Source organism: Lutra lutra, chromosome 9 (genome assembly GCF_902655055.1).
Source record: "Lutra lutra chromosome 9, mLutLut1.2, whole genome shotgun sequence".
NCBI classification, from domain to species: domain Eukaryota; kingdom Metazoa; phylum Chordata; class Mammalia; order Carnivora; family Mustelidae; genus Lutra; species Lutra lutra.
This window is the reverse complement of record NC_062286.1, coordinates 37,637,692-37,650,000: the sequence shown is the minus strand read 5'-3', so window position 1 is coordinate 37,650,000 and position 12,309 is coordinate 37,637,692. Positions and strand designations below refer to the sequence as shown.

The 12,309-nt window shown below is 43.2% G+C and overlaps 1 protein-coding gene across 1 annotated transcript in view; it reads right to left on the bottom strand.

The window, feature by feature from the left end:
• The window catches only part of POLR1B (RNA polymerase I subunit B), a 28,017-nt gene that overhangs the window by 3,706 nt on the left and 12,002 nt on the right, over positions 1–12,309 (bottom strand). Inside the window, exons 8-12 of the mRNA XM_047744890.1 lie at positions 10,741–10,912; positions 9,045–9,326; positions 8,037–8,170; positions 4,277–4,447; positions 3,137–3,293 (exon numbers count right to left, since the gene is read on the bottom strand). Of these exons, the coding sequence (XP_047600846.1) occupies positions 3,137–3,293; positions 4,277–4,447; positions 8,037–8,170; positions 9,045–9,326; positions 10,741–10,912 (916 nt within the window). The remainder of the gene's footprint in view (positions 1–3,136; positions 3,294–4,276; positions 4,448–8,036; positions 8,171–9,044; positions 9,327–10,740; positions 10,913–12,309) is intronic.

Sequence of the window (12,309 nt, the reverse complement as noted above, 5' to 3'; positions counted from 1 at the left end):
ATTAATCATGGTGCTTCTGCTCACTATAGACTAATACACAGCATCAAAATGAAGCAGAACCACATGTAGCTACGTAACCAGACCATGAAGACAACACTGAGTGGGAAAAAGCACAGAATGACATTTAATACTATATGATTTATGTATATTTGTAACACATCCCAGACAATTCCATACCTAGTTTATGAACACATGTATGATGTAAGAAAAGCATAAAAAAAGATAATAAAGGATATATACAAATATAAGGTATTACTAGTGGGGGAAGAGAAGGGGTAAAAACAGGAAAGTAACTATTATCCGATTACTTTCTTACACAGAGCAAAATGTCAATATTTGTTAATTATTTCATAATTTTTATAATTATATTTTTAATTATAATTATTTATAATTACATTATAAACCAATATTTGTTAATTCCCAGGGTAGGAAAGTAAGACTTCTTTCTACTTTATATTATAGAGAATCAATTTGAAACAAAAAGATTTTTAAGACTATATATATATACATATACATGGAATTTTAAAATACAGAAGAGGAGACTTCTGGCTTCCAGTAATAGAAGGGTACTCCTACAAGACCACCCTCCACATATAAGATCCAGAACAATACTAAACAAAAACACCATATGGACACACACACACACACACACACACCACACAATCTGAAAGCACTGGAGAGTAACCAGAAGCAGTGAGGAACTGGAGAAGAATTTACACTTGGACGAAAGAAATGGGACGGAGTAAATTACTACGTTTTTCAGGTTTTAATGTTTTTGTTTGTTTTGGCCTGGCTGTCCAGCCACTATAGCGGCTATAACCTAGATAGAAACCTACCATTTTACTGGCTTAAAGAGCCAAGGAATAGAGTTCAGAATACAATAGCAACTGGAAAGTAAGGGGGGAAGTTTTAGAAAGGGAAGAAACATAAAGGGAGGGCCTTAAATTCTACGTATAAACTGAATCCAGATCTCAGTGGGCTGAGCTGTGCATGCATGGGACAGATCTAAGCAGCCACCTAAGGCCAGAAGAACATACTTCAACTGCTATGTTCACTATCTATCAGTTAAATCTAAAAACCAATCCTCTTCAAAGGAACATAATAGAACCCAGAGTCTTAAAACCTATCATTCACGGGTGCCTGGGTGACTCAGTGGGTTAAGCCTCTGCCTTCGGCTCAGGTCATGATCTCAGAGTCCTGGGATCGAGCCCCGCATCGGGCTCTCTGCTCAGCAGGGAGCCTGCTTCTCCCTCTCTCTCTGCCTGCCTCTCTGCCTACTTGTGATCTTTCTCTCTGTCAAATAATAGATAAAATCTTAAAAAAACAAAAACAAAAAAAATCCTATCATTCACAACATTCCCGATATGATCCGATAGTACTAGAAAAACAAAGAAACAGGAAAACAGAACCCATGCTCAAGAAAAAAAATGTAATCAATGGAGACTGATCCCAAGGTCCTGGGATCGAGCCTCAAGTCAGGCTCCCTGTAGCAGGGAGTCTGCTTCTCCCTCTCCCTAAAAAATACATAAATAAATCTTTAAAAAAAAAAAGATGTTGTAATTAGCAGACAATGGTTTTTAAAGACCTGTTACAACTATGCTCAGAAACAAAGGAAAAAAATTCATAAAGAAGACAAAAATCTCTGAGAAAACAAACTATAAAAAATAAATGGAAACAAAAGGCTGAAACATTAAATATCTGAAATAGAATAAAAAGTCAGTGAGGATAATGATAGATCAGTAAAAATGATCCAATCTGGGGGCGCCTGGGTGGCTCAGTTGGTTTAGCGTCTGCCTTTGGCTCAGGTCATGATCCCAGGGTCCTGGGATCGAGGCCCACATTGGGCTCCTTACTCAACAGGGAGCCTGCTTCTCCCTCTGCTGTTCCCCCTGCTTATACTCTCTCTCTGTCAAATAAATAAATAAAATCTTAAAAAAAAAAAAAAAAAGATCCAGTCTGAAGAGAAAGAAAAGAAAGACAGGAAAAAAAAAAAAAGAACAGAGACCCCATGGCTTACAGGGCAGTATCAAAAGGTTTAACATAGATGACACATACTGAAATCTCAGAGGAGGTATGAGAGAATAGGGCAGAAGCAGGGTTTCTAGAAATAATGGCAGAAAAGTACAAATTTGATGACATCTTTTAAAACGGATTTTAGAAGACCAGTAAACACCAAGCACAAAGACCATCATATGTGGGCGTATCACAATCAGCTACCAATGAGATATGAAGAGAAAATCTTACAGACAGGAGAAAATAACACATTACATACAAGCAAACAATGACACGTACAACCACTGACTTCTAACACAAATGACAAAGACCAAGAAGAGACCCAGTAATATCTCTTAAATGCTGAAAAACTGTAACTGTCCAACCAGAATCGTACATCTAGTTCCAGGTGAAGACCAAATAGAGACATTTCCAGAGGAATAAAAACTAAGAGGATTTGTAGCCAGCAACCTAAACTACAAAAATAAGCACTAAAGGAAGGCTTCCAGGCTCAAGGGATACGACACTCAGTGGAAACCGGAATCACTGGGTGGGCAGGCAGGGCATGGGCAGTGGTGGGATATGGGGAAAAACAATGGCTTGGGTTCTTCAAAAATCCAATCACAAGATCTCAGACAAATCCAAATCGACAAACATTCCACAAAATGACCTTTCTGTTCAAAAACATCAGTGTCAGAGATGACAAAGGCTAAGGATCTCATTTAAACGACTAAAGAGACTCGACAACTAAATGCGACATGTGATCGCAGACTAGGTGCTACACAGAAAAAAACCATGTTTTGGGGATGATCCGTCAAAATCTGAGTAAGGACTATAAAGCAGTATAATGACATCAATGGTACACTTCCTGTTGTTAATCCTTGCCCTGTAATATGCAAGGGGACACCCTTACTGGTAGGAAATACACAATGAAATACTTTGGGGTGAAGGGGCATCGGGTCTGCAGCTTACCTCCAAATGGAAAACGGTACACGTGGGACATGTTAACAGAATCTTCATAAGGGGCTTATGGGAGTTCTTTGTGCCGTGCTCGCAACATTTCTCTGAGTTTGAAATTGTTTCACAATGAAAAAGTTACAAGCGTCTTTCTTTGTGAATACCACCACTCTCCCCTCCATCTTACCCATCTGGCACTGGTACATGTTCCGGGGACTCTGGTTGTGATCGGAGAAAGGGATGAAGTTGGCGATCACACTCAGCAGGCTGTGGGGGAAGAGTTCCTGGTGAGTGGTAACTCCAGCCAAAACCTCATCCTCAAAGATGGCAATGTTCATGAAGATCTGGAAAAGAGGAAGGACAAGGAAGTTCAGGCACAGAGTACCTGACAGCTAACATATTAACACTCCCTCTCTCTCAGAGTTTGGGACTCAAAGACTGGAACGAAAACCTTCCCCACTCAGCATCATGAACACTGATGGGATCCACTGGGAAGCACAGGGAAGCTTCGGGTCAGAAATACTGTTTGCCTGACGCTTTTCATTCTAAATCCACCCTGGTCCAACTGTAAAGGAGAGGAACAAAGATACTTTGAAGCAGCACAAAGCTCACAGTTTTGCAACTGCGAAGATGTAGGCAAATACTTTAAGTCTGATGGAATGTTCCCACCTCAGCACCTGAGGCAGAGCCAGGTGCAAAGGAGTGGGGCAGGATGGGCAGGCAGGTGATGTGACCACTAATCCTCTCTCAATGAGAGGTCACAAAGGAGGCAGAAGATAAGTTCTGATTTTCTTTCAAATGCCCAATCATTACTAAACAATGACAACACTTTATAAAAAGGTTTTTTTTTGTTGTTTTTTTTGAGAGAGAGAGAGAGAGCACACAAGCAGGGGGAGGGGCAGAGAGAGAGAGAGAGAATCTGAAGCTGACTTCCATTCAACATGGAAGCCTGACGCAGGGGTCAATCCCATGACCTGAACCAAAATCAAGAGTGGGACTGAGCCACCCAAGCGCCCTGATAACACTTTTAAAAAATAGTGGTTAGGGGCACCTGAGTGGCTCAGTGGGTTAAGCCTCTGCCTTCGGCTCAGGTCATGATCTCATGGTCCTGAGATTGAGCCCCATGTCAGGCTCCCTGCTCAGTGGAAAGCCTTGCTTCTCCCTCTCCCTCTGCTGCTCCCCATGCTTGTGTTCTGTCTCTCAAATAAATAAATAAAATCTTCATAAAAAATTAAAAAAAAAAACAAAAACCACAGTGGTTATTAAGTTTCCTGAAGTTGTACACTACACGAGCACACACAGGCACCAATCACAATGCTCTACGTACCTGCTCCATAGTTCCAATTAGTTCTTCTTTGCCTAATTCCAAGTTCTGCACGGGACGCACCAGTCTACAAGGAGTGGTAAACAGGAACAATCCTGGGTACAGACTTGGTTTTCCTGTCATGGGGATAAGGGCCACTTCCATCCAGGGAGGAATTCTTTTTTCTCTCAACACCTGTTTTCAACAAAAAGAAAGTTCAATTAAGGAGCGATGTGTTTTATATCTATCTCTTGCCACCCAGGAAGTGGGAAGAATGGGAAAGGAGGTCAAATATAAAAAGCAGTATGAGGAAATTAGTTATGCCAGTAACATCCTAGTGCCCTGCCAGTCTCATCACCGCACAGAATGCCACTCACCCAGTATCCAGAGCTGGCAAAAGCCCTACTTTCTGGGGGGGGGGGGGGGGCGCAGCCCTACTATGTGACAAACTGGTAATGGGGAAGACTCAGGGAAAGGTAAACCAAGAAGGTGTGTGTGAACGAACACACTAAGTAAAAGTCTGTCCTCTGATGTCTAGAATATAGTACGTTACTGGTTTTATTTTAAACCTATTATTCAATGGGGGGGGTGCCTGGGTGGCTCAGTCGTTAAGCCTCTGCCTTCGGCTCAGGTCACGATCCCAGGGTCCTGGGATCAAGCCCTGCATCAGGCTGCCTGCTCAGCGGGGAGCCTGCTTCTCCCTCTCCCACTCCCCCTGCTTGTGCTCCCTCTCTCACTGTGTCTCTATCAAATAAATAAATAAAATCTTAAAAAAGAAAAACAAAAGAAAAAAAAAGGCTTAGAGAAGCTTCTACTTTAAAATAAAATAAAATAAAATAGAAATGCGATTCTGACCCATGCTACGACATGGATGAACTTGGAAAACATTATGCCGAGTGTAATAAGCCAAACACAAAGGGACAAATATTGTATGATTCCACTGACATGAGGTACCTAGCAAAGTCAAAGTTCACGAAGAAAAGTGGAAGAGCGGTCCCAGGAATTAGGGAAGGGGGAAATGGGGAGCTCCTGCAGAATGGCAGGGTTTCAGTCTGGGATGACGAAAACCTTCCGGAGATGGACAGGGTGATGGTTGCACAACAGTATGAATGTGCTTAATGGCACAGAACTTAAAATGGTTATAATGGTGAATTTTGTTATGTAAATTTATAAACAAAACCGAAGGACAGGGACTTCTGGAGAGGGTGGAAATGGATCCAATTTGAGCATCAAAATGAGCAGCAGCAATGGAATACTCATGAAATGAAACAAGCATCTTATAAATCAATGCTGATGTGAATAAATAAACAAATGGAGAAGGGAAAACTCTACTTACAGAAAAGCAACTCATAAATGCCGAAGGAACAATGGAGTTAGGAAACCATCTGGCAGCCATCACAGTAGTAACAAACTCAGCAAAGAATCCTCAATAGAAGAGTAGTTTTTGTTTTGTTTTGTTTTGTTTTAAGATTTTATTCACTCACTTGACAGAGAGACAGCAAGAGAGGAAACACAAGTAGGGGGAGAGGGAGAGGAAGAAGCAGACGAAGGCAGACACTTAATTGACTGAGCCACCCAGATGCCCCCAGAATAGTAATAATTCTGCAAAGAAGTCACCAGCTCGTGGGGGAAAATCTAATGAGGGCAAGGGCTTTCATGTAGCTTCCAAATCTCTCTTCACAAGTTACTAATTACACAGAAACTGGTAACAGTGCAGCAGGTCAACCTAGAGACTACAACCTGAGAGTGATCATAATTAATACAGCCAGCCTCGGGACAGGCCAGCCTCATGTGCCTCTTGAAAGGATATCCTGAATCACATCATCAGAAAGTTCCATGCCCACATAAATTAAAGAATATCGAATAACTGGCCTGTAGTTTTTTTTTGTTTTTGTTTTTGTTTTTAAGTTAAGACCTGAAAGGCTGAGGGACTGTTCCAGAGTAAAGGAGATGAAAGCAACATGGTAACTTTATGTAATACACGATGCTGCCCGGGGCCCAGCCCAGGATGGCGAAAACAACACCATAAAGGACAATGCCATAAACGACCTGACTGAGACAACTGGTATCATCTGAGTTTCAGGGGCACGTTCCACTACCCTGACGCTAAAAAGTGTACAGTGGGGTGCCTGGATGGCTCAGTGGGCTAAACGTCTGCCTTTGGCTCAGGTCATGATCTCAGGGTCCTGGGATTGAGCCCTGCGTTGGGCTCTCTGCTCAGTACGGAGCCTGCTTCCCTCTCTCTGCCTGCCTCTCTGCCTCCTTGATCTCTCTGTCAAATAAATAAATAAATAAGATCTTAAAAAAAAAAAATGCGTGCTATGATTACTAAGGAGAGAAACTCCTTGTTCTGAGGAAGGATGTTCTGCAATCTTTGTGGAAAAGGCATCTTATCTGTCTACCACCCTCAAATGGTTCAGAAGAAAACACTATGTACCTGTTTATAAAGAGTGTACAAATGGGGGACGCCTGGGTGGCTCAGTTGGTTAAGCAGCTGCCTTCGGCTCAGGTCATGGTCCCGGCGTCCTGGGATCGAGTCCCGCATCGGGCTCCTTGCTCGTCAGGGAGCCTGCTTCTCCCTCTGCCTCTGCCTGCCATTCTGTCTGCCTGTGCTCGCTCTCTCTCCCTCGCTCTCTCTGACAAATAAATAAATAAAATCTTTAAAAAAAAAAAAAAAAAAAAGAGTGTACAAATGGATAAACCACGTGGAACAAAACGTAACAATTGGTGGAACCAGGGATTGGGTACATGGAAGCTCTTCCTGCTGTTCAAACATTTACGTTTACAATTATACCAAAGTAAAACAATTTTAAAAACTAAAAAACCAAAACTAAACTGAATAGACCAGAGCACGAACTACAACTCATCCTGTTGCCAAAGAACAATTCTTCAATGCTCGTCATCTCGTAACAACGCTCTTATTAGGAACATTCCAAGTAAGTTAGTTAAAAGATGTCATTCTATTTTATTATTTATTTATTTATTTATTTTTTAAAGCTTTTATTTATTTATTTGACAGACAGAGATCACAAGCAGGCAGAGAGAGAGGAAGGGAAGCAGGCTCCCGCTGAGCAGAGAGCCCGATGTGGGGCTCGATCCCAGGACCCCAGGATCATGACCTGAGCCAAAGGCAGAAGCTTTAACCCACTGAGCCACCCAGGCGCCCCTCTATTTGATTTTTTAAAAATATACTTTCAAGATCCAGAAGCCAACAGGACATGACTTGTATCTTGCCTATCTTTAGTATTACTTGAAATACAAAGAAGCTATTTTGAGGCCCCCTATAGGCCACTAGTATTTATAAAACAAAAAAAGTTAAAATTTGTTAGAGTAGGGCCTCAAGGAAACTATCAAAAAAAAAAAAATGCTTTCAGGTCAAAGTATCTGTCACTGACCCCAACCTATGAGGCCAGCACAAGACAAGACTCTGCGACTACAGGGGATGTATGGGTACCTTTGCATCATTTTTTTTTTTTTTTAAGATTTTTATTTATTTATTTGACAGAGAGAGAGAGAGAGATCACAAGTAAGCAGAGAGAGAGGGGAAGCAGGCTCCCCGCCGAGCAGAGAGCCCGATGCAGGACTCGATCCCAGGACCCTGAGATCATGACTGGAGCCTAAGGCAAAGGTTTAACCCACTGAGCCACCCAGGCATTTTAGGAATTAGCTTCTGATCTCCAGACCCTCTGACCACTCTGGACAATCCTGCGGCTACCTCAACAATGAGAAAAGGACTGACAATGAAGATCAAGACACAGAATAATTCACTAAGAGGCGAGATCACCTTAAAATGTCGGAGCGAATCTGCAATGCTAGGAGCAAGTTCCTTAGCCACCCAGCCGAGCACGACGCCATCCAGCAGGACAGGGTAGCACTCGCTGTATGATCGGTGTGGAGTTCCGTCAACTGGAGTGACCCCTGGTGAAACAAACACACAGAATGCTCACGTCGGGACGCTTTTTCCCTACTCCAGGTGGGCTCAGCAACCGCTTCGTCATTTTAGACAGCTAGTCATCTTGTCTCTAAGCCACATTTTTTTTTAATTGCTTTAGTGTTTCTAAGTCACTGCAGCAAGGACACACGAGCAGCTAGTGACTCTGTCTGGGGGGAGAGCAGCTGGGGAACAAGGGTGTATGTATACCTTCTATATTTTGATCTGAACCATGGAAACAGATGAACTTTTCCCCCAAAACCTAACTACATGTGACCCTCATAATTTGTGGATTCCACACTTGTGAATTTGCCTACTTGTTAAAATGTATTTGCATTGTGGGCGTTCCAGGACATTCAGCCAAAGCAGAGAGAGCAGCCAGAAGATCCCCAGGAACAAAGACTATGTCTCTGATGACATTGGGGTACAGACTAGATTACTCCTTTTCAACTGTCTTCCTGAAAAATGACACGGTTCCATACTTAGAGATGCAGTGGTCAAGCCACCAGATGCACAGAGAGTGACCCAAAACATTATTTCTGATACTCAATGCAGAATGCTGCTTTATTTCAAATACTTTGACATCTTTTTTTTGGTTGGGGGTTGGGGAGGTGTGTGTGTGTGTGTGTGTGTGTGTGTGTGAACAAAACCATATTTAATTCCTCCTTCACTCATTTAAAACAAACAAAAATGTACCTGACCTACAGAAGAGCCAAGAGATCAGACCAACTCCAGCATAGAAGAAGAAACAATTCTTACAGGAATTCTCGGCTCAGCCTCCAAAGAAGCAAACCTTAATAGTTTGCACTTGTTAAAACCCACATACCCAAATGAGATGGCTTCTGGCCGCACCCCACATACCCAAGCTGCACAGCAGAGCGGGAACAGACGCCGTGTACACAAACTGTGTGACGACCTCGCACACAGCAGTCAAGTGGTTCATGAGGCCGCAGGGCTCCCCGTCTGGGGTGTGCACGGGACACAGGAAGCCCCAGGACTCAGGCAGCAACCTGCGTACCGTGGTGGTTCTCATCTTGGCAAAATCGGCCCCTCTGTGCACACAGCGGAAATGGGAGAGATAGCGTACGAAGTTCAACTTGTCAGCCACAACACAAAGGCCAGAATCTTGTAGGAAGCCAAGACCTTCATAAAACAAAAATCATTCAGAAACCAGGCTCAACTTAAAAACACAAGTCTCGGGGCACCTGGGTGGCTCAGTGGGTTAAAAAGCCTCTGCCTTCAGCTCAGGTCATGATCCCATGGTCCTGGGTTCGAACCCCGCATCAGGCTCTCTGCTCAGTGGGGAGCCTGCTTCCTGCTTCCCTTCCTCTCTCTCTGCATGCCTCTCTGCCTACTTGTGATCTCTGTCAAATAAACAAAAAAAAATCTTAAAAAAAATTAAAAAAAATAAAAATAAAAACACAAGTCTCTTTTGATTTGAGGCTCTGAGGACAAGCACCTCAGGGCACACTATAAATTACACAGTGAGTTATTATAAAGTTTGTTAGCTCTCCTGAGTGGGAAGAGTTTACAAAAAAAGGCAGTAAAACCCCCCAGACTTCCAAATTATATCAGTCTCCTGGTTCTCTCTCTCCTCTACGACTACCTCCTTAGGGGGAAATGTTAAATGAATATGAAACAGCAAGTAACTAAATGGGACCCATCATCGAGGCCGGAAGAATGTGTAAGAAGTTGTTATCCTTGGGGCGCCTGGGTGGCTCAGTGGGTTAAGCCATTGCCTTTAGCTCAGGTCATGATCTCAGGGCCCTGGGATCGAGCCCCACATCAGGCTCTCTGCTCAGCAGGGAGCCTGCTTCCTCCTCTCTCTCTGCCTGCCTCTCTGCCTGCTTGTGATCTCTGTCAAATAAATAAATAAAATCTTTAAAAAAAAAAAGAAGTTGTTATCCTTAAGAACAATCTGCACTGGGGGCACCTGGGTGGCTCAGCAGGTTAAAGCCTCTGCCTTCGGCTCAGGTCATGATCTCGGGGTCCTGGGATCGAGCCCCACATCAGGCTCTCTGCTCAGCGGGGACCCTGCTTCCCTCTCTCTCTCTGCCTGCCTCTCTGCCTGTCAAATAAATAAATAAAATCTTCAAAAAAGAAAAAAAAAACTGCATTAGTACCATCTGTTTGGAAAAAAAAAAAAAAAAAAAAAAAACCCTCCCACACACAAAAAACCCCAGCAGATTTCTGGGCTTTCAATGACCACATAAGTCTTCCAGGCCTTTCTAAAGCACCTGGTTTAGGGACAGGAACACATCTACAACCCTCCCAGACTATCTGTCCCGGTGACTGCTCCTCACAGATCTACGCTGTCTTTAGTATTCTGGAAAGAGCCACAGAGATGCACGTGACAACGAGAAGTAGATTTAAGCTCCACGGATGCCTTGTCTCAAGTCCTTCAGACCGAAACACACTTGTCAAATTTACGACATGAAATAGGTCTTTACTGAAAGGGACAAGATCACTTTCAAAGAGAACCTCTCTTAGCAATATATAAATCTACACTGAGCAAACGCAGTGCAACTAAAACAAAGCCAATCCGTTTAGTTTTTACCTGTTTTAGAACGCAGATTTCCAGTAGCAAGAAGATACTCAAATGGCTTTGTAAGGTCTGTTCCCAGATTAAAAATCTTCATCAAATTTTCAGTGTTTATGGACACATTCGTCTTCTGAGCCCTCTTGTCTAGAGCTATTTTAATAGATACTAACCAAGATTCCATTTTTTCCTGAAATAAAATTTAAGCCATTACATTCAAATTATTCACGTTTTGTATTTACTCCCATGTAATCTGTACATTTGCAACAAAGGCCCACTAATTTATACATTTGACATGGAAAATGGCCTATAAACCTGAAAACCATGCACTATTATAGGTCAGGCATTCTTTTTTTTTTTTTTTTTTTTTAAGATTTTATATATTTATTTGACAGAGAGAGAAATCACAAGTAGGCAGAGAGGCAGGCAGAGAGAGAGGGGGAAGCAGGCTCCCTGCTGAGCAGAGAGCCCGATGCGGGGCTCGATCCCAGGACCCTGAGACCATGACCTGAGCTGAAGGCAGAGGCTTAACCCGCTGAGCCACCCAGACACCCCAGGTCAGGCATTAAGATAGAATCTACAAATGCCTGTAGATGAGAGTTTCTCCACCTCAGCACTACTGACCTTCTGGCTGGATAGTTCTTCATGGTGAGGGGCCCAGCATGCGTGTAGGATGTCCAGCAGTGTCCCTGGCCCTAACCCACTGGATGCCTGTAGCATCCCCCAAGCCGTGACAACCAAAACTGTCTCTGGGCACCGTAAAATGTCCCCTGGAGTGGGGCAAAACTGCCAGTCAACACTCTCAACACTAGTGGTTTGCTCTGGCGTTAGAGTGTTTTCATTAAGATGCTCTTATCAGGGGCTCCTGGGTGGCTCAGTCAAATAAATAAAGTTAAAAAAAATAAAAACTTTAAAAAAAAAGAAAAAAAGATGCTCTTATCGGAGGCACCTGGGTGACTCAGTCATTAAGTGTCTGCCTTCAGCTCAGGTCATGATCCCAGGGTCTGGGATAGAGCCCCACATCGGGCTCCCTGCTCAGCAGGAAGCCTCCTTCCCTCCCACTCCCGCTGTTTGTGTTCCCTCTCTCACTGTGTCTCTGTCAAATAAGTAAATAAAGTAAACAACCAAAAAAAAGGGCTTTTATCAAGCAGTCAGAACAGCTTCTAGGCAGAAACAGACAACAAAAACAAAGCTTTAAGACCAAGCAGCAGCCTGTTGTCCTACCAATTAAAACAACTAAAAGGAGGTCAAAGTCTCCAAATGACACCCAAAATACAAGATGGCTGACAAAAAAGACTGACTCTTTCTTCTCCCAGAAATCTGAAACACAGTGGAAAATAAGACAGAAAAGAAAGAAAAGAGAAAGTCAGGCAAGCGGGGATCAAGAGACATGGGGAGCAGCTCTGTAACCCAAGACAGGAGGAGACTGGGGGAATGAGGAGCTAACCTTGCTCCCCAGTCACACGTTTGCCTCCTGTCACTGTCGTTAACTTGCTAAGTGAGCAAGCAGCATTTCTCACAAGACCACTTGGGCCAAACGTATTTCAGCATTAAGAATTTTCCAGACTCTAGGGGCACCTGGGTGGG